The sequence below is a fragment of the Apodemus sylvaticus genome, chromosome 21, assembly GCF_947179515.1.
Source record: "Apodemus sylvaticus chromosome 21, mApoSyl1.1, whole genome shotgun sequence".
NCBI classification, from domain to species: Eukaryota; Metazoa; Chordata; class Mammalia; order Rodentia; family Muridae; genus Apodemus; species Apodemus sylvaticus.
In genome coordinates this window covers 1,886,950-1,907,726 of record NC_067492.1, presented here as the reverse complement: position 1 = coordinate 1,907,726, position 20,777 = coordinate 1,886,950, and the positions used below count along the sequence as shown (strand labels likewise).

Here is a 20,777-nt window from a genome sequence, read left to right as displayed (position 1 = left end):
GAATAGAAAGGCTGTATAATAAGGAATGCAATGAGCTTTCATAAATTACAGCAAGAAAAAATATAGGCTTGGGACAAATTTGTGATCAAAGGAAGCATTCATTCTAGGTCAGGTCCAAGGATGAGGCCATAGGTAAGCACCTTGATAAAGCAAGGTCCAGTGAAACTGTTGGTTTGAACTTATAGTGAGATTATAGAATGAAACACTGTTTTGAACTTTCTATGGACCTCTGTCTGCAATTCTCCTTTTGCATAACATTTTATCTCTGAGGTAATTTTTAAAGAACTTTTGTCCAAGAAGGTATAAGAAGAACAGAGAGAAGGAATAAAGTGTGGCATCTGGGGCTCAGCCTCATTGATCAAATATATTATATATCCGTCTGTCCATACGTATGTATATACATATGTATGTATATAGGTATGTGTATATGTCTATAAGTATGCATGTACGATTGTGGAGTTGATGAGACAGGCGGTCAGACCAGGGTGTGAGTGTGTGTGTGTGTGTGTGTGTGTGTGTGTGTGTGTGTGCGCGCGCGCGCGCGCGCGCGCTTCTGTGCATGCTATCTATTATAAATTATGTTCTTTCTTTCCTTTTCTTTTCTCTCTGGTTCATGGAGAGGTAGTGAGTTCCAAGCCTATATTGCCTGATCAGCGAGGGACCCTTGAGCCAGAGAGAAAAGAGTTGAGCCTTTTTTTCTCAATCCCTTGCTGCTATCAGCTGGAGTTGGTTACCAGAAGCCAGAGGCTTTTGGTCTTAGAATAGCAAAGAGTTAAAAAAAATAAGAAAAAGGAAAAATGTATCCAAAGTAAGCTACTTTAGCCCCAGCAATTGCTATTATTGCCCCTGTAATCACCAACACCACTCTTCACTGCCTGCTTGTCTCAGTACCGGGATGCTGTGGCTGGCATGCAGCAGTCACAAATGGTAGATCGCTTTATGTCCACCACTTAAAAGATGCTGTTGTCCTCCAGGAAGTGAGTTTCTGCATAGGGAAGCAGATGTGACTAGTCTATGAGAAACAATGTGCATTTGTAAGAGTGGTTATTTCTGTTAGCAATGTGCTACATCCTTTAAACTGCTTTTAATATTTGCTATACCCCCCCCCCCCTTGAGAGGGGATATCATGTAGCTTAGTCTAACTGTAAATTTGCTAATTTGTAAATTTGGTAGCCAGGGATAACCTCAAACTTAAGTTGTTCCTCTCCACACCTTCCAAGTGCTGAGGTTGCAGATGTGAGCTGCCACACCTAGTTTAAACAGTGTTGGTAATGAACACAGGGTTTCCTCCATGGTAGGCAAGCCCTCTGCCCAATGAACCACCTCCCCTGTTATAGCTGCCACTATTGAATAGTAGACTATTGAATAGTGTGTATATCACAGAAGTAACGTGTGATTCTCCTAAGCTCTTAATCACAGTGTTCCAGTGTTTTCTGTGCTAACTCTTGTGTCTCCCTGAAGCAGTACCACATTCTTGTCCTAGCAGGTTGGTTCATGCTGAGTGTTGCCATGCTCCAGCATACTAGATTTCATCTTCCAGGATGGGTGGCCATCAGCATTCAAGCAGCCTATCTTTCCAGGAAGTGGTTTCCTGTTTCAGTCTTAGAAGTAGTCCAGACACAGGCCTTTTTGGGGGCTGTGAAGATCGAAGATTTACCAAAGTCTTTTGAATCTTACTTTCTTATAGTTTGTAAATGATGGTACAGTATTGGCTCAGTTTGTCTTACACAGCAAGGGGTTCTCAGACTCTGGCATTGCCTTGTTTATGGTGTGTGTCACTGTCTGGTATTTGGTTGTTGGTGCAGAGAAGCCAACTAAAATCTAGCTACTAAAATCTAGTAATTAATGCTGAACAGACCAGCAAACTCCCTAGGATGCAAAAGAGACTCCAAAGTGCTGAGATCATTTAGCTGTCCTATTTTTCCAGAGAGAACTTGCAATTGCTACACCACTATTCAAATGTTTGCCACCCACTTTTGTATTATGTGAGGTGATTTCTTGAGACAGGGTTTCTCTGTGTAGTCTTGGCTGTTGTGGATTCATTCTGTAGACTAGGCTGAATTCTCAGAGAACTGCCTGCCTTGGCCTCCTGAGTGCTGGGATTAAAGATTTATGCCACCACTGCCCAGCTAGGGTATTTTGTTTTGCTTTGTTTTTTGAAAAGCACCATGGTTACTCACATTTGAGCTTATAATCTCAGTACTGCCGAGGCAGGGACTTACAGAGCTAGGACTGACTAGCCAACCAGCTTAGCTTAGTCAAGTTCCAAGCTCTAAGAGACCCTATCTAAAAAATTCAAAATCAAGATGGATATTACCAGCCCTCAAGGTTGATCTCTGGATTCTACACATACACACACACACACACACACACACACACACAGTGTTTTAATATCCTTCTGCCTTGTTTGTTCCTGAATTGTCTCCTATGTAGACCTTCTGGGCATTTTCACTAAAGAAGCTATGTGGGTGCAGCTCTCAGTAAACTCAGGCTTGCTCATACCCTGTGGTTATCATACACTCATTAAGTCTCAGCTGTCTCCAGCTTCAGACAGGGACATACAAGTGATGGCTCCATGCAGAGGCAGCTGTAATGGTGTCTGGGCTTCTTGAGAACATAGAAGGTACACTGGTCACAGTCTCTGGTCACAGAGCACCCCTCTTGCTTATGATTGCTAGTGATATACCCTGGCATCTGAGAGCACACTCAGGATTAAGGAGTTCATTTACTGTTCAGATATACAAATTCTCTGTTTAAGCACTTATTGAACTCTGAGTTGACATATATATGAGTATGACTATATATATAGTATAGTCAGGGCATGTAGATTGGAGAAGGGATATTAAATACCTTTTCTTGTTCTGAGTCCTTGTAACTCCAACCCTGAAGCCTGCCAGTTCTGGGAGCCTCACTAGCAGCTGGAATCTTAACCACCTGAATCATAACACCCTGTACTGTGCATCCTGAGAGATGAAGCCACAGCATGGAACTTGGCTGGAAACAAAGCGACTATTGGCATTTGGTATTGCCCTTCAGTTTCTCTTTATGCTAAATATCTAGTATCCTAGAGCTACAAGGATAGCTTATACAAAAATGCAAAGGGTGAGACCTTCTATTCCTTCCGAGGATGGTGTGTTGGGGAAACAGTGGGTGTTCTGAGTCTGCTGACCTCTCTGGGTTCTCAGAATAAAGTATAACCTCTCACTCTTGGTACCTTGTTCTCTGAGCCTTCAAAGCCTCAGCCCTTTCAAGTCTAGTCTGACTATGCAAATCAATCTAAAGATAAAACTGTGATCACCTGCACCATACCCCCTAATTTACTGTGTAGGGAGCATCCTGGAAGAAGTGTGAATCAACAGAAAAAAGTGCTGACTGATGTGGAACTTTACTGATAATGAGATCTTTTGGGAAGTTTCTGTTTTTTTAAGTTCCCAAAGATAAACCCAGAAGTCCAGGATTTTTTTTCTTTTTTAAGCTTCAACAATCCCTATTATGTTTCTTTGTGGCGTTTGTAAACATGCAAGGTAGAAAAGTGTTGGTTGAGGGAATCCCAGCAGCTGTTAACTGACGGGTTCCTGTGTGTCAGTAGAGAAGACATTCAGTCTGCCTCAAAATGTGAATTTAGTTGAAAGTATTTCATCTCAACAGCAAATGTCTCCATATTGGGAGCTTTTGAGACTTTCAGTGTTTTCAACCATGGTACCTGTTCATTTGAGTATTCCTAGGCAAATTCTGTTCCAATAGAATGAGGTACATTCTTCAATTTGTGTGTGTGTGTGTGTGTGTGTGTGTGTGTGTGTGTGTACACATTATGAGCACTAGTCCTTGGGGAAGAGGGAAGAGGATTAAATCCAGTTCTATCCTTTATCCTTTCTGTCCAAAATGTGTGATGTCTTCAACAATAGAGTTTTATCTTGAGATTCAGGAGACAATCAAGAGGATTATCAACAGGTGCTATGACCAGGGAAATGGAAAAATAAGGGAGGTCAACTTTTGCTGGGAGGAGAGATGTGAGAAGAACAAATAACTGATACTAAAAATCCATAGGGCAACTATTTTATAATCTTGCTTAAAAGTGCATACAATACATATGTGTGTGTTCATGTATAGCTTAGATGGAATTAATGCCATGTGGGGTAATAATACTATCACAAAGAGCCATAAACTAAAAAAAAAAAACCCAGTTCCAGGCATGTAAAGCCTCTCTTTGAATTGTTGGTCAAGGGAGCCCAAGAGACTCCCCAAACCATGTTATATTTCTCTTGGGGTGGAGGCGGGGCTGCTTCGGGGCAGTAGCATGGGCTGTACAGGCTAAGACTGAAGGGTAGCCATGGAAACCAGATGCAGGGTGTGATTATTTGCCTCTGACCTGGCAAAGTGTTGGGTTTGACAAAAGAAGCTTAATAGAAACACTCAAATTGACCCTTCTCATCACTCGGCTGCCTCGAACTCAATCAGGGCCTCATTATTATCAGCGTGATGGGAGCAAAGGCAGCCGCGATCATAGTTTTTCATAATCACTCCTTGAGCCAAATGTAATTTGCAATTTGTGGCATTGTATTATGAAACAATAATGCATTAAAGCGAACAGACCAAGAATTAGGAGCATGGCAGTGCCGAAGGAACCCAGAGAAGGAGCCGGGGGAGAGGCAACCTCAGAATCACACCAAGTGGACGTGACTGGTGTTGTTGCAAAAGGGATCATTTAGCAAAATCAGAATCCTGCTTTGTTTTCCTGTGTTTAAGTATAGGGAAAGTGTGTGTATGTGTACGAATGTGCACATTATCATAAAGTTTTGTGTACTTAGAAGAGAAACAAAATGTAATTTGCTTATCATTTACATTTATATGGTAGGGGTTATGGGGTTAGTGTGGCTTAATTATTGGTATGGGATGATATAAAAAAAATAAGGTGTAACTAGCCTTATAAACACCTGGTGTGGAGCAGTAATTACTACTTGACCTCTTTTTACAAGGAGTCCTAGAGACCATGTCTTGTGTTTTGTGAGCTGATGGTTGGACTCCAGCCTTGTGACCAACGTGAACCCCATCAGGTTCTGTGTAAGATCACCTATGATGTTTGAGCTATTGATGCACTTGCCTCATGTCTGCAAGCGTCACCTTTTGTGCCTCATCTTCACTTATACCTTTATGACTTTACTCCCTCTTTTATGTAGCTAATGTATGTGCATTTGTGAGAGTGTGCATGTGTGTGTGTTTCCTCAAGATATTTTATTCTCAGGTCAGAATTGATCCTGTGCTGACTTCCTAACTCTCCACCCCTGTTATTTTCAGATTTTCTAGAGTAGCTTTACTGTTTCCTCCATCTACTCCATGTACAGTTTCTGAAGAATCAGGCGTGTGTCCCAGTACAGAGGCTGTGGCAGGATGGTATGTGCTCACAGGAACATTCAGTAGGACTCTGGAAAATAGCTTGCATCTACGAAGTATTGCACATCTAATGCTATAACAGCTTGGTTACATAGAAGCTGTTCTTTTTTTCCTTTTAAAGAAAGTCTCTTATTTTTCTCTGCATGCCAAGCAGCACACATTTAGTTTATTAGACCAATCAGACTGGTGCTGATGAGAACTGTACACAATCGAAAATAATGCCCCCAGAGTTTGTGAATTTGTCTGGAAAGAGCACCCCTGCGACACTCCATCACTGGGGAGCCACACCCATCTCACAAAGGCTCTGTCAAGTTGTCTCTCCTGCCTTTTCTCTCAGCCTTGCTCCTCATCGCTGTTGATTGCTGGTGCCTTTCTACCTTCCAATGGGAGCTTTCTTCTTTCCATAATCAGCCCCCTCTTCTCCAGTTTCCCCCCTCCATTTCCACAATCCACCGCTGAGCAAATCAGCTGCTTTCATAGTAGTGCGATTTCTCAAAATGTCACAGATCTGCACAATCATGTCAAGAAGGACAGATTACAATAGAACCACCCCCCCCACCCACACACACACCCTTTCTCTCTTGTAAAGCAGACTGAGCTACAGGGAGTATAAGTGGAGACTGTGAACGTTGTGTCCCCAGTGAATTTGTGCTCTTCCATCCTTGAAGTTGTTCCCTCTAACCCAGGGGCTGAACTTTGACAAGCCTTTGTCAGTATTTACATATGCCAGACTGAACTCTTAACATTTGGCCTGCCATTGAAAATAGAAATATTGGCAATACCCTTTGAGTGGCTGGGTGCAATTTTTATAATCCTCTTTAGTGCGTAGGGCCAGTTCTTGACCTGGCCTTCAGACTCCTAGTCTTCATAGACAAGTCCTATTAGGGACCCCTGTCTGGAGGTCACAATGTTACCAACAGTACAGGATTCTGACATGTGAAGTATGTATGATACTAGTGAATTTAAGTGTTTTATGCATGTTAGTGTGTGCATGCATGTGTAAACAGATGTCTACCGTGGTCATTTTCTGGTTTATGAGACAAGGTCTTTCACTGGGATTAAGGCTTACCAATATTGCTAGAATGGCTGGCTATCAATCCATTGAACTGGTCCCATCTCTGTCTCCTCAGCACTGGGATTAGGGTTGCAGACCAGGATGTGGGTGTGCTGGGGCTTGAACTCAGGCCATTATGCCTGCACAGGATGCCATTTGCCTGTGAAGATATCTTCCCAACCTTCTCTCGTGCACTTAAACAAGGGACAAATTGGTTGTCTGCTCTGTATGTACCAGCCTGGAGGCTGTCTTAGTTCCTTCATGCATCAGGGGCCAGGGCTAGAGTGAGAGTGCATTGGGTGATACTACTCTCCTGCTGTCAATAGATTCCCCTGGGATCCCTGCTGGGGGTGGGGGGGGGTCTCTCCTTTGGGAATGATAGCACTTCCACAAGTTGATGTGGGAACCATTCAGATAAATACAACATAAGAACTCAGTGAATTCCAGGTAGATATAATTATATAATCAAATGAGCATCATCAGGAACTAATTGTGTGTCTACTTAGGAAGTGCACATAGTGAGCTGTGAACAGAAGCTAGAATTTTATTTTCTCTTGGGAGTGTTTAGGTTCAGAATCATGGAGATATCTAAAACTAGCCATGAGGTCATCTATCTCTAGCCCCAGCCTGCAGTGGGACTTTGATCAGTTTCCAGAGGCTCCTGAGCCTCAGTTTCTTATTCTGTCAAGTGATGTCTGGACTGGGAGATGAATCTTTCAATTTCTGGAAACCTATGAACATCTGTAGTGAATAAGAAGGCAAAAGACAACCTGGTTTTGTGGTTTTCTTCATATGAAATCTAGAGTGGTTGGGATTTTAAACACAAGTAAGTTTACAGTTGTGTTCAAGACTACAAGGTGCATGTCAGTCACTTTTCTTGTTACCATGGTAAAACCCCTGGCAAAGGCAGTTTATGGAAAGGCTTTATTATGGTTCACAGTCTATTGTGGGACTGTGAAGGAGGCAGCTTGCCATATTACATTCCCAAGCATTTCACATTAAATCCTCAGCTAAGTAGTAAATTTAAGAAAGCTGATGCATCTAGAACATAGAAACATACATGAATAGCACCAGAAGCAACTGGAAATGGTTTGCTAGAGCAACTGAGGGCCTCAGCCATTCTAGAGCAATGATCATGGAAGCTGTTACTTTGTTTTGACCAGGTAGACCTGTGGTCTGTATCCTATGGGGCTAGGCTGGGGTTACATTTTGATGTCTGCAGTCTTCTCCTGGCTTACTGGGCAGCTGATATAGCTGAAGGGTCTTTGGGGCAATTGACAGCATTTTCACTGTCAGCAATGGCCAAAAACAGGATACATTGCTTGCTTTAAGCCATCCAGGACAAAGGAAGGCTCTAGAAAGAAGAAATGAATTCTCAGAGGAAATGCTAAAATGACTCATAGTAGGCCAAAGGTCTGGAAATGGTGAGGATACAAGACCAAGACTTTCTAATGTGGCCAGGTCCTGGGCACTGAAGCCAAATAAGTAATAGATACAGTTAAGACCTTCTCCACTGCTGTACAGTGTCATCTGTTCTAACCTACATATTTCCGGAGGTAAATAGTCAGACATATATCATGGCAAAAAGTCCTCCTGAGTCACAGGGCCCTAGTAATTAGCAGTGAGAAATACCACACTTCAATGACATTTCACTCAACTTATTTGAAGAAAATATAATTTTAAAACTCATTCTTCAATGACTAGGAAATAATTGGTTCTAGAAATCCTGTTTTTATATATGGCAGCAGGTTTTTTTGTTTTTTTTTACAAGTTTCTTTAAATTATATTGTGTTTTAAAGCACTGTTTGGGGGTGGGGTAGCACATTCATCACAACCAGTGGTGCTTTTATTTTATCTAGAACAGAATACTCTGTTATCATTCAGCATGCTCTTTCTAAAGACTTCTAAATTTAGTAGCAGTAGAACTATCACAGTTTAAATGGCAAGCTATTTCAACAGTATTTATACTGCTATACTAAAAAGCAAGAGAGCTCAGTTAATAACAAGGGGAACTTAGCAGGTATTAACTGTTAGTGGTGGTGGTTCTTTCTGTATAGACATGGCAGTTAATACATCCATTTGGGGTCTTTTAACTTTATAATGCTTAACTCCCAGGCTCTGTGTGTGTGTGTGTGTGCTTTCATATAGACATATCTGTGTGTTTTACATATATTAGTTTTAAATCCCCAGTACATGTTTGTTTTATCCTACCTGAACCTCTGATAAGTGGGCAGATTCTAGATTTCATTGATTTTTGAAGACTTTTTGTTCTCCTTCCCTTCCTCCCCTTTCCAGCTGTATCTACTATCTAGTTTCTAAATAAGACCAAATGTCCCAGACAGATTTGCTTTATAGAATTCACTTGTCACTAATTTTGCTTATTTCCTTCTATTAGAATATATAATTTTTAATTAACAATGGTGACAGTATGTGAGGTTTTCTTAGCGTAATATTGTGATGATGATCTTCCTAGTTTATAAACCCTTTGGCAAACAGTGTATCTTAATTACTGTCTGAGGCCTGTATTGGATACTTCATGTTCAGCGGAGTGTTTAAAATGAGATTTATCCTAATAAGAAATGACCTGTGCTACTAACCAACCCATGACTTGAAATCCTTTTATCTGTCAACTGTGCAAATATGCCTTTGCTCTTTTCTTTCTGATGTGAGTTTGACTATGAACTGGTTCCTGGCTCCTTTCGAAGCCAGCAGCATTACAGAAGGAATCACAGGTCCTCTCTGTCATCACCTGAGAAACTCCCCTGATCTATGTAAAACCAGGACCTTGGCTTTGATACAGAAAAGAATTTCAGGACAAGCTGGCATGAAACAGTAATGAAATTCATTAAGAAGGAAGGTACTCAGCCGAGTAGTGGTAGCACATCCCTTTAATCCCAGCACTTGGGAGGCAGAGGTAGTAGGATTTCTGAGTTCGAGGCCAGCCTGGTTTACAGAGTGAGTTCTAGGACAGCCAGGGCTACAAAGAGAAACCCTGTCTCGAAAAACCAAAAAATAAAATAAAATAATAAAAAAGAAGGAAGGTACTTAGGGAAAGAATGTGGCACACCTAAGAGCATGCATATAGACTTCTCAAGAGTCACGGTTCATTAAAAGATACTTTAAACAAGGATTTTAAGCTTTGTGGGTTACAGGGACTAAGAGAAAGAGAGTTGATCAGGGAAAGAATAAGACATACCCAAGTATGGGTAGTAGGGGGCTCTCCAAGGACAGTCCCCCTTCAAGTGTCCCAGTGGTCACTGAATACAGGATTGTTGAAGACTCTGGGAATTTTGCTGCTCAGGAGATTTCTTCGTTAGAGGAAATGTCCTCCTTTAACTCTGCTTCTTCTTTTATAACTGAGCTTGTAGGATGGCTCCAGAGGTGTCAGAGCTGCAACTGCAATCTATTAAAGGTGAGGGGAGTAGGATAGGCCCTGTCACTGTAATGGACTTTTGGATGAGAATCCTGAAAAATGTAGCTGTAAAGGGAGAAACACCTTCCAGAAATGTTATTTATGCTCAATTCTCCACTGGCTAGAGCCTTTAACCACACCAGGATGAGGGATTTTCCTCCCTAAGTCCATGATTTTTCCTCTTTTTGTCCTGCATCACTGTTTCAGATAGAAGGACTCAGTCACACACATTCTTCTTTTATTAATGAGCATTTCTTGTGCAACTATGTCCCTTCTCTGGGACAGCTGGAGACTTGACAATCCTCATGCGAGAATCTGATTGGAGACCATAGAAGGCAAACACCGCAGGGCATGTGGGCTTTTTATAGAGGAAAATAGCAGCAGGGAAAGGAGTCCATATGAACCTGGACCGTCTGTGATGTGTTGGATGCCAGCATAGACTAGCATGGCATTTTCTTAAAGAGCCCTGAGGTTGGCATCCTTCCTCAGCAGTGCATAGACCAAAGCCAGATCGCATGCATGCTCCTCGAATTTGGTTTTGATCAGGTGCGGATTTCTAAGTATAAGGCATTTTCCTGTCCTGCCACTGCTCACTGGACTGAGGAGAATGTTTTTGGTGAAGATTCCCCAAAAGCTTTCAGTTTAATCAGCTCCAGTCTAGGAGCTTTAAACATTGCAAGCGTTTGTCAGTTTTTAAACATGATGAATGTGTCCAATAAGCCTACTTGGTGGAAATAAAGAAGAGTCATTGCTCACAGTGAGATTGTTAACTAGATGATTTTAGATTTTCAGTCTTTAGTCCAATGAGGAGCTCTCTCTGTGTTTAAGTTTTTCATTCTTTTTTTCTTTTCTTTTTCTTTTCTTTCCTGGTAACTGAAGTGTTCACCTTGGCATTCTCCACTTTTATTATTTGCCTGTTTCCTGGGATCAACTGCAATCCTGTCTTCTCTTGCTTTGTGACAGAATCTCTTATTGTTCTGACTGACCTTGAGCTCTTTCTGTAGATAAGGATGATCTTGAACTTCTGATCCTCTTGTCTGTCTGGGTAGAGGGTACTAGGGCTAAATCCCAGGGTTTCAAGCATGCTGGGTTAAGCACTGTACCAATTTGGTCACTCCTCAGCCCCTCAGAAGAATAAACTGGTTCACCTTGCTCGTTTTATTTTATTTTTTTTTCTAAACAACAATAAAGAATACTGAAGGAGGGGGAAGTAGCCTTCCAAAAGGTTTTGCCTGGAATATTCTAATTAAAGTTTAATAAGGTTCTCTAATTGAAGCTGATACACTCAGGAGACATCTGGGTGGAATTGTGAGGAAGCTAGTCTCTCTCTCTCTCTCTCTCTCTCTCTCTCTCTCTCCCTCTCCCTCTCCCTCTCCCTCTCCCTCTCCCTCTCCCTCTCCCTCTCCCTCTCCCCATCCCATCCTCTCTCTCCCCTCCTCTCCCCTCCCCCTTTGCGTTTGAGGAGAACGACTCACTGTGTATATATTGACGAGGTAAAATTTTTCATTACCAACAGGTTTGGCAAACATCGAAAAGATGACAAGATGGAAAAAATGGGTCGAATAAAAATCCAGGATTCTTTCACCTCAGAAGAGGACAGGGTGCGGATGAAGGAGGAACAGGAAAGGTAGGTCTCAAAGGAAGCAGCTCCTGCTCCCTGCAGAGGTGCCACCCTCACCCATGGCTGCTTGTCTACTGCTTTTATCTTAAATGGAAATAGTTTGCACTCAGCTGTAATATTGGTGTGATGACTGTGGAACGAATGTAATACAAAGATGTTTAAAAAGAAAGAGCAGAGATTTTTTTATTCATTTGTACCTAAGTGAATTTTAATGGTTTTAGTTAAGACTTCTTACATAGTGTCGGGGGAGGGAGATACATTAATACTGAGTTTAATTATTTATTTATTTATTCATTGAGTTTGTGTGTTCACTCATGCACATGTATGCATGTGAGTATGTGTGTGCACATATATTGTGTGTGTGTGTACATGCACAGTATGTGCATCTATATCTGTCCATGAGGATGTGCACCCATGTGGAAACCCAGTGTCTTCCTCTGTTGCTCTTCATTGTTCTGTATGTTTTGTTTCTGTCTTTTTGAGAAGGGATCTCTCACTGCACCTAGAGCTGACCAGCAAGCCCCAGGGAACTCCTGTCTCCACACCTCCAGCATTGTGATTGCAGGCATATACTTCTATTCTTCTACCTTACACTTCCTTTCCTGAGTGTCTAAGCCAGATGCTCAATGCTTATAGATAATTTGCTTTGCAAAATTTAAAATTAGAGTGGGTTTCTGTGGTTCTGATTTCTGCCTCTCCTGGTGGGTTGCCCAGGTGCTTCCAGTACACCATCTCTGAGAAGGCAGGGCAAAGTCCAGAATGGGTGGGATCTGCAATCTGCCCCTTCCCTCTGGGACATCAGATGTCCCTGAAAACCAGACCAAGGAGGGTGAAACAGAGTGTGAGAAAATTAGAGTCCACAGGGCTCCAGTCTGGCTGGGCATCTCTTAGAAAAGCAAGGTTCAGTGGCCAGTAGAAGGCAGGTGGCCGGAATCCTGACTGAGGCAGCAACGTTGGTGGAAACCAGGGCTCGGATGTGAGCCTGGCCAGGTATGCAGGTCCAAGGTCCAACAATGATTGCTTAAGGGAGAGAGCCTTCCCCCAAACACTCAGATGACCCTTGGTGTAATAACTTGTGTACTTTATCCCATCTGGACAGGGGCGAATCTTTGGGGAGTAGTGTAGGATTTGGAAGAGGTCATTAAATACATTTTGTTTACTGAAGTTAAGATGCTGATAATACTCTATTTGCATGGGGAAGAGTTCTAGTTGTTGTGCTATTTGCATGATCACCTAGCTGGGGGTCATGGTTACATGTCCCAAAGCAGGGGGTGGGGGAGACAGGGAGGGAATTAGCTCTTCTCCTACCATCTCAAACTCTGAGATTTCCAGTGTTTGAACATGCTCCACCTTACCAGTCCCATGCCCACTCCTCTGGTTACACAGTCTACATGCCCTACAGGTTTCATTTTATCCATACCTTGTATAGCACCTTTGAGCACAGGTGTATGTTTACAATTCTAGAGATCACATACTAAGTAATGAGTAAGAAAAGTAAAAAGAGTATCCCTTTGCAGTCTAAAGATGATTCTGGTTTTATTTGTGCAATTCTGGGGATTGACCTAGAAGTCTCACATATGTCACAAAAGCTGCCTCCCTCTAAGCTGTGCCCAAGCCTAATGTCTTCCCTTATACAATTTAACTTTGGATGGTTTTCATTCACCTTTCTCTGGGAAATTTTGCATTTTGGAGCCGTTATTCTATTCGCTGGCTTTCTAGGCTGTAAAATATAGACACAGTAGCTGAGGGGGATAATAAAACTGAGTTAGAATATATGATAGAAGTTTGCATTTTTAACAATATTTATTTTTATTTACCTTTTACCTATTTACTTATTTATCTCAGTTAATTCTACAAGTGGAGCCTAGGGGCTCACACATGTAGACATTCTACCATAGAACTATACACTCAGCCCCAGATTTTCCTTTGAACTCTTTATACTGTGTTGGGACTTTTCCCAATTTTTACACATTTGTCTTAGCAGGGTTTCTGTTTTGTTTTTTTTTTTTGTTTTTTTGTTTTTTTTTTGTTTTAGTCGTGTTAATTGTACAGATAGGAGGCATCCTTGTGTTGTTATAATGTGTGTACCTGTGATATGCTCTGGTCATCCCAACCATCTCTCGAAACTCCTTCCTCTGTCCATTTCTTCTTCTCTTACTGGCTCCATCACTTGCACACTAAGAGATTCTTTCTCCTAAACACAGAACATAGCAGGTTAGAGAGTAGACTTAGCCATTTAGAGAGGGATAGAAAAAATGTTCTGTTTCCGTACATAAAAACTGGCCAACACTGCAAATTCTTTATATTCTAGACGTGGTTGCTTCCCATTTAGGTTGCTTCTCTACTTCCCTGCAGAACTTATCAATGTTTCCGAAGATACTTTCATAATACATAATTGAATGCATCAGCTAAACAACGAGCTTCACATCACAGCTTCATTTATATTAATAGTTTTCCCAAAACACAGTTCTTTTTTTCTTTTTTCTTTTTCTTTTTCTTTCTTTCTTTCTTTTTTTTTTTTTTTTTTAAGTTTGGCTTTTCATCTGTCTCTGTCCCTTTAATGATTCAGTGCCCTGGGAACTCAGTTGGCTAGAGTAAATTTACCATGTACATGGGCTTAGAATAAAAATAACCTTTGGGTTGAAGGAAAAAGTGGCTAGCTTATTAAAAAAAACAGTCAGCTGTACTCAGAATTTGAGCAATCCATGGCTCTTTGTACTTTAATACTTTTTAAAAGTATGTTTTATATGAATCTTGGATTGTATAATAAAATGAGTAGTAAGCTACAGTTACGGCAGTACACTGGGTGTTTGATACTTATGATGGAGCCAAGTCACACTGTGTTCTTGGTGGATATTTGATACTTATGATAGAGCTAAGTTACACTGTGTCCTTGGTGAGTATTTGATACTTGTGATGGAGCTAAGTCACATTGTGTCCTTGGTGCTATGGTAGAGCTAAGATAAACTGTGTCCTTGGTGCTTTGATGGAGCTAAGCCACATTGTGTCCTTGGTGCTTTGATGAAGCCAAGTCACACTGTGTCCTTGGTGGGTATTTGATACTTATGATGGAGCTAAGTTACACTGTGTCCTTGGTGCTATGATGGAGCTAAATCACACTGTGTCTTTGATGCTTTGACTGAACTAAGTCACATTGTATGCTTGGTGCTTTGATGAAGCTAAGTCACACTTCATGCTTGGTACATGTGATGGGGTGCTAAGTCCCACTGTATGCTTGGTGCTTGTGATGGGGTGTTAAATCTTCTTTTGTTCATTTTCCCTTCTGTGCTGTTTTTGACATTGAAGACAACTCTGCTTTGAAAAGGGATACTCTAACTTCCTTGGGAAAATGTGATTGGAAGAACAGCTAAAAACTAACATCTCAGAGAATCCTCACATAGCCTCACCCACTGTCTCTGTGGCTAGGAGCAAAGCACTTCTTCCATAACATTATTTTACACTGGTGCTATTTGAGTTCCAGAATTTTTGGTTGATTCTACATAAAATATAAAATCTGAGATTTTCTTTGTAGATGAGTCATGACGTATTCCTCAAACCAAAATATTTTCTTGCCTGCGTACGTTCATGAAGCCCATTTACTCCAGAAGTAAATTCTGTGATGTTTGAATGTTATCCCTAAAAGGCTGGTCTGTTCTAATGGTGAGCATGAACTCTGTTCTTCTGAGCCTGGGCCTTGGTTTAGTGGGGCTTCATTCCTGCACACATCTTGTCCTGCCACTGACACAGCAACCAAAACACTGTCCTGTAGCTTGGGTTTAATTTTTCCACCAGTGTAGGCTTTATTTGATGAATTTCAGTAACACTGATGTTATTAGAGAGAGAAAAATGCAGAGCAAGACTTCTGGAACAGTCTGTTGGAGCAAATGAGTCAAGAGATGCATTTGATCCTAAGATCTTCTATGACATCTTCAAAAAAGCCAGCAACTGCATAATATGAAGCTGCCGAAATGTTTTCAAGTCATTTTCTGTTGCACTAACCTTAATATATTCTACTTTTGTAAATATTAACCACATGTTTATGTGCATTCTCGTGTGTGTGTGTGTGTGTGTGTGTGTGTGTGTGTGTGTGTGTGTGTGTGTGGTGCTATCAATAAACCTTGGGGCTTTTTGCATGCCAAGCAAGCTCTCTGCCACTGAACTACAATCCCACCACTAAAATACATACATACATACATACATACATACATACATACATACATACATACATAAACAAACAAGTAAATATATAAACTCATTAAAGGTTGTTGGACTAGGTAGCTCATACTCATAATTCCAGTGGGAGCCTAAAGCAATGAATAGGTCAAGGTCCCCTGTCCTACCCTCCTAGAAATGGGGGTTGGGTATGTGCTCAACTGACAGAGTGCCTACCTGGTACACAAAACCCTGGCTTTGATCCTCAGAGCTGCATAAACCATGAATAGTGGCACACACCTGTAATCCCAGCACTCTGGAGGTAGAGGCAAGAAGAGGAGAAGTTCAAGGTTATTCTTCATATTCTGTTACATAGCTACTTTAAGGCTAGCTGGGGCTACATAAGACCTTGCCTCATAAATGAAATCCTAGGGAAGGTGTCTCTCTAGTATAGCTCAGTGGTAGGGGTGTGTTTAGCATGAATGAAATCTTTGAATTCCCAGCATCAAAAGAATTGACTAATTATTTGATCTAAGGCCATTGGCCAATTTATGTTTCTTAAACTCTTCTTAATTTTTTTTTAATTGTATCAGACAGGCAGGCTTGGTGGTTGAGGTATTTGATCCCAGTTATTCCAAAGAGCAAAGCAAGTGAAGCACACATTCAAGGCTTGCTTGGAGTGAGTTCAAGGACAGCCTGGACAATTTAATAAAACCTATCCCAAAGGAACAAATAAAAACTTGGCCAGGGACATTGCTCTGTGGTAGAGCATGTCCCTAGCATTCGTTAGGCCCAAGGTTCAACCCTCCACCCCCCGTGGCTGATTCCCTGTATCGAATCCCTCTGTTTGGGAAGTAGGGTCATTTTGCATGTAGCAGAGAGATTTCAACACTGTAGACTTTAACCATTCTGGCTTTAGTCCTTGTACCTATTCTGGATAAATAAAGACTGTGCTCAGTCACAAACATGTTCTCTTCATGTTTCTCTACCGCAATTAGTGCTAAAAGCCATTTATTGTAAAAAGCACAAATACTATTGAATAGAAACATTACAAGAACAGAAATCTTGTGTGCTTTGTTCCCACCACACATCATCCATTTTAATTAGAGAAAGGGGTGGTGGGTACTGTGACAGATTCTGGGATGGAAATCATTAATTGACGTCAAGCCAAAGAGAGACAGTTAGCAGGAATCCAGTGACAGCAGGAACAGCATTTACCTTAGCACTTTATTTAGTGTATTACATTATTTTGTGTATTTTTTGCTATGTAGCTTCAATGCAATTTTATTGTAACGGAAAAGTAGAAAAGGTTCTCTCTTTTTTTTTTTCCTGCAAAAAGAGAGGTGTGAATATTTGTTTGAAGAGAATAAATCAAAAATAAGTTATTTTCCTTCAAAATCGGATTAAAAAGTTTTAACTGGTTTTTACATTTTTTTTTCCTGGAACTTAAATGATAGGGAAGAGTTTGGGATGGTTTTTATGGGTGTCAGCTGATATAGCTATAGCTCCCCAAGTTATGTAAAGCTCGAGCAATTGCAAGCAGGAAGGGTAGACAGCGATGCAGGAAGCAGGAGAGGCTTGCTTGTCCCTCTGCATTGGGAGTCACCAGTTGCCATCATTATTGCTAAAGGCTAGCCTGAGACAAATGGGATGGATAAGGCTGAACAAAACCTAACTGTTCAGAAACATGAATAACCCCTACATCTCAGAGCTAATTTGTGACCTCAGGGTCCCAATAAAAGAATAGAGGGGTATTCTTTATAGCAGTGACCATCTGGAACCATTAGGAGCTCAGCTGCAAGATAATAGCTTTTTTTTTTTTTTTAAAGCTTCCTAAAGAAACCATGATATTCTTATTTGGTCATAGAAAACATTTTGCCCCCGGAGCTAAATATTTTTTTTCTCTACCAAGAATGAATATATATAACATGCAGATATAACTTAGGAATGTCTCAAAGCCCCTTTCCATGGGGAAGTTTGGTGGTAAAGAGACTTCAAGAGTGAATTTTAAAGGTTAATTAAGGGAGTCACTTGATTTGGGTTTTTTTGGAGTTTGTCTTTTGTTTGTTTTTATTTGATAGGCTTTCCCACAGCTTAGGCTGGCTGGGCTGGATTTCTCCTGGTAGCTGAAGATGACCTTGAACTTGTGATCCTCTCTCCTCTATTTCTGAATGCTATAGTTACAGGTGTCTAGCATCACACTCTCCTTATGAGGTTCTAGGATTAGGACCCACTGTGTTTTGAACTCAGGGCAAGCACTCTACTAACTCAGCTCCATCTTCAGACCGCTTATGATTTTTTTTTAAAAATTCATTTTGCTTGAAAATTGCCTCCGAATCTTTCTATGTATGTGTCTCTCTGTGTCTGTCTCTGTGTCTGTCTGTCTGTCTCTGTCTTTATCTGTCTCTGTCTGTTTCTGTCTCTCTTTTCTCTGTCTCTCTCCTCCTCCCTTTCTTCACCCCCTCCCCTCCACACATATATACACGCACACACACACAAACACAAACACACACCCAGTATGTTACTGATGTTTTAAAAACTCACCTTCCCAGTGCCATTTGCACAAGAGGCCTCCTTGTTAATTCCCAGAACAAGCTTGGAGAGGAAAGTCAGGATCATTGACCAGATCCTTTATCTCTGTCACCATAGTCCGTCCACATGTCAGTGTGCTAGTATCCTTAACACTGGGGTTTCATCATCAGCATGATCTGCAAGGGCAGAAAAGGAACTTTGTGGCTAAAATACACAGGTGACAACAAGATGATTAAAAAAGAGTAACTTTCCATGTTGGCTCATAGAGGGCAAATCATTGTTTCCGTGGGACTGCAGAATTAGTTATCCAGTGAATGGAATGACTACCAAGTTGAATAAAGAACAAAAGTGGTTGAGATAAGTTTCGCAAATAGTATCACATGCTTCAAAAAAAAAAAAAAAAAAAACCCCACAAAGATACCCTTCTAAGAAGCTGGCCAGTTTGAAAGCATTGCCTGAGGCTGAGGAGATGGGTGAACTTCCTTGCCATACACGTATGAAGACCTGTGTTTGGTCCCCAGTATACGTGTTAAATGCTGGGTACAGTTTTGCTTGCCTGAAATCTCAGTGCTGGGAAGGTGGAAACAAGAGGATTGCTGTCACTCACTAGATACCTAGACTAGCTGAATTGGTGAACTTCAGGCTCAGTAACAGATCCCATCTCAAAAAATAAGGTGGAGAGTGATTAAAAAAGTCACCTGACAGGTTCATCCCTGAGCTGGCACACACACAGAGGAACACAGCATCCACCCACACACATACAAAGGAGTACAACCCATAATAAATGTTAATTTCTATGTAGTTTGGAAAGAACATTCCAATTCAGGCTCATCAGCAATGTATAGAGAGCAATGTGCAGGAAGGCTGGGGTGGCATACAGATGCAGGACTGCAGGAAGTCCATGCTGTGCTCTCTTCCTGATGGGAGCTTCTCCAAGGGCTGGGTCTTCCCTCTTTTAGTGAACTGAGGCTTGTGTCCAGTTGTATAATTCACTTATCAGCCAGCTTAAGCCATTCTTCTTAAATTTTGAAGGCTCTAAAAGCAGAGCTTTCAACTCTGTTTATATTTGCTTTTCTTTTTCTTTTCTTTTCTTTTTTTTTAACCCCCACCAAAATGTCATCAGATTCCCAAACTTAGTGTGAGACTTGGCATGGCAGAGCTGGATTGCAGCCTCCCCCGCTTGGGAGACCAAGCCAGGAGCATTGCTAACGCGGGGTCTGCCTAAACTTCTTAGCCAGTCCCTATCTCAAATGTGTGACAGAGTAAGGGGTGGTCTGGAAATGGTTTAGTTGCAAAGCACTTGCCTAACATGTATGGGACACTGGATTTCACCCCAGCACCATGAGAAACAGACTGACTTATGCAAATGCCCAGGACCCCTGGCTACGGCCTTTGATGAGATGATTATCTTACAGTGACCAGATGTTACATAATAGCAAAATGGCTGTTAGATGTGTAATAATTGAGATTCAGATTAATATTCTGCTGAGTTAAAGAAATGTCTCATTTCTTTCTTCCTGATAATTGTTTAGCTTTTTTTCTTTTTTGTTTTGTTTTCTTTTTTGGTTGAACCTGAGTAGAGGAAAAAAAACAGTAATGATGCAAAGAATAAAATTATCTCTCATCTATAAAGCATTTTCATTTTGGAGACCCAGTAATAACCAATTTTTGTAATAATGTCCTTGACTATCATAATTGCTCTTAAATACAAGGGAATGTAATAAAAATCTGCTCTTTACTTTACTAAATTGACATTAGAATTCATATCACTATTTCTCTTGTGAATATTCTATGGGAACCTTGTTATTAGAATCTAGGACTTTCCCAGGAGAATGTCTAACTTTTCAGCATATTCGATCTCCAAGAAGGTCCTGTTGTGACTTGGAGATTAAGGTTTTTCTAGGGAGTTTGGGAACTGAAAGCATCTTGGAAAGGTTGAGCTGATGTCCTGCCAAATGTCAAGTGCTGCCCTTTTTAGAGGATCTTCACAAAAAATGCTAAGCAAGGCACATTAAATACGTCCATCTCCTGGCTGCAGATACGAAAAACCAGGCCAGGAAGAAGGCTCAACCTAGAAACACTTGTTGCACAAATATGAACACATGAACTAGATCCCCAGATCCCATAATGGAGAGGAAGAATCTTCCTACCCCTACATGTACATGCATTATAGGAGAGGATCTCCATATAAGGGAGACCATGCAGTTCTGGTGTTTCTTGTTGGTTTGTTTTTAATCTTTGTTTTTGTTTTTTCTCAGCTTTGGTGACCTTAATTTTATACATTGTATCCATTTTCCTACCAGTTGTGTTTTTTTGTTTTTCTTTAGAGCTGAGTAACATTCCAACTTATATATGTACTAGATGTTCATTACCCATTCATTTGCTGTTGGACAACTGGGTTGATTTTACATCTTTGCTGTAGTAAAAGCACTAATAAATATGGGAGTCCAAATATGTCTATACTAGGGTAGAGAACTCTGGGCATGTTTCCAGGAGAGGAATATCTGGGTCAAATGGTAGTTTTATATTTATTTTTAGGGGGAGTCTCCACACTGAGTTCCACAGTTTAATTTATACCCCATCAATAGTGACTAAAGGTTCCTCTTTCTCAGTAT

The 20,777-nt window shown here is 41.0% G+C and overlaps 1 protein-coding gene across 8 annotated transcripts in view; it reads left to right on the top strand.

The window, feature by feature from the left end:
* Pard3 (par-3 family cell polarity regulator) overlaps positions 1–20,777 on the top strand; it is a 548,938-nt gene that overhangs the window by 375,238 nt on the left and 152,923 nt on the right. For all 8 annotated transcript variants that reach the window (XM_052166623.1, XM_052166619.1, XM_052166621.1 and 5 more), the window contains one exon: positions 11,374–11,484. In XM_052166623.1, the coding sequence (XP_052022583.1) occupies positions 11,374–11,484 (111 nt within the window). The remainder of the gene's footprint in view (positions 1–11,373; positions 11,485–20,777) is intronic.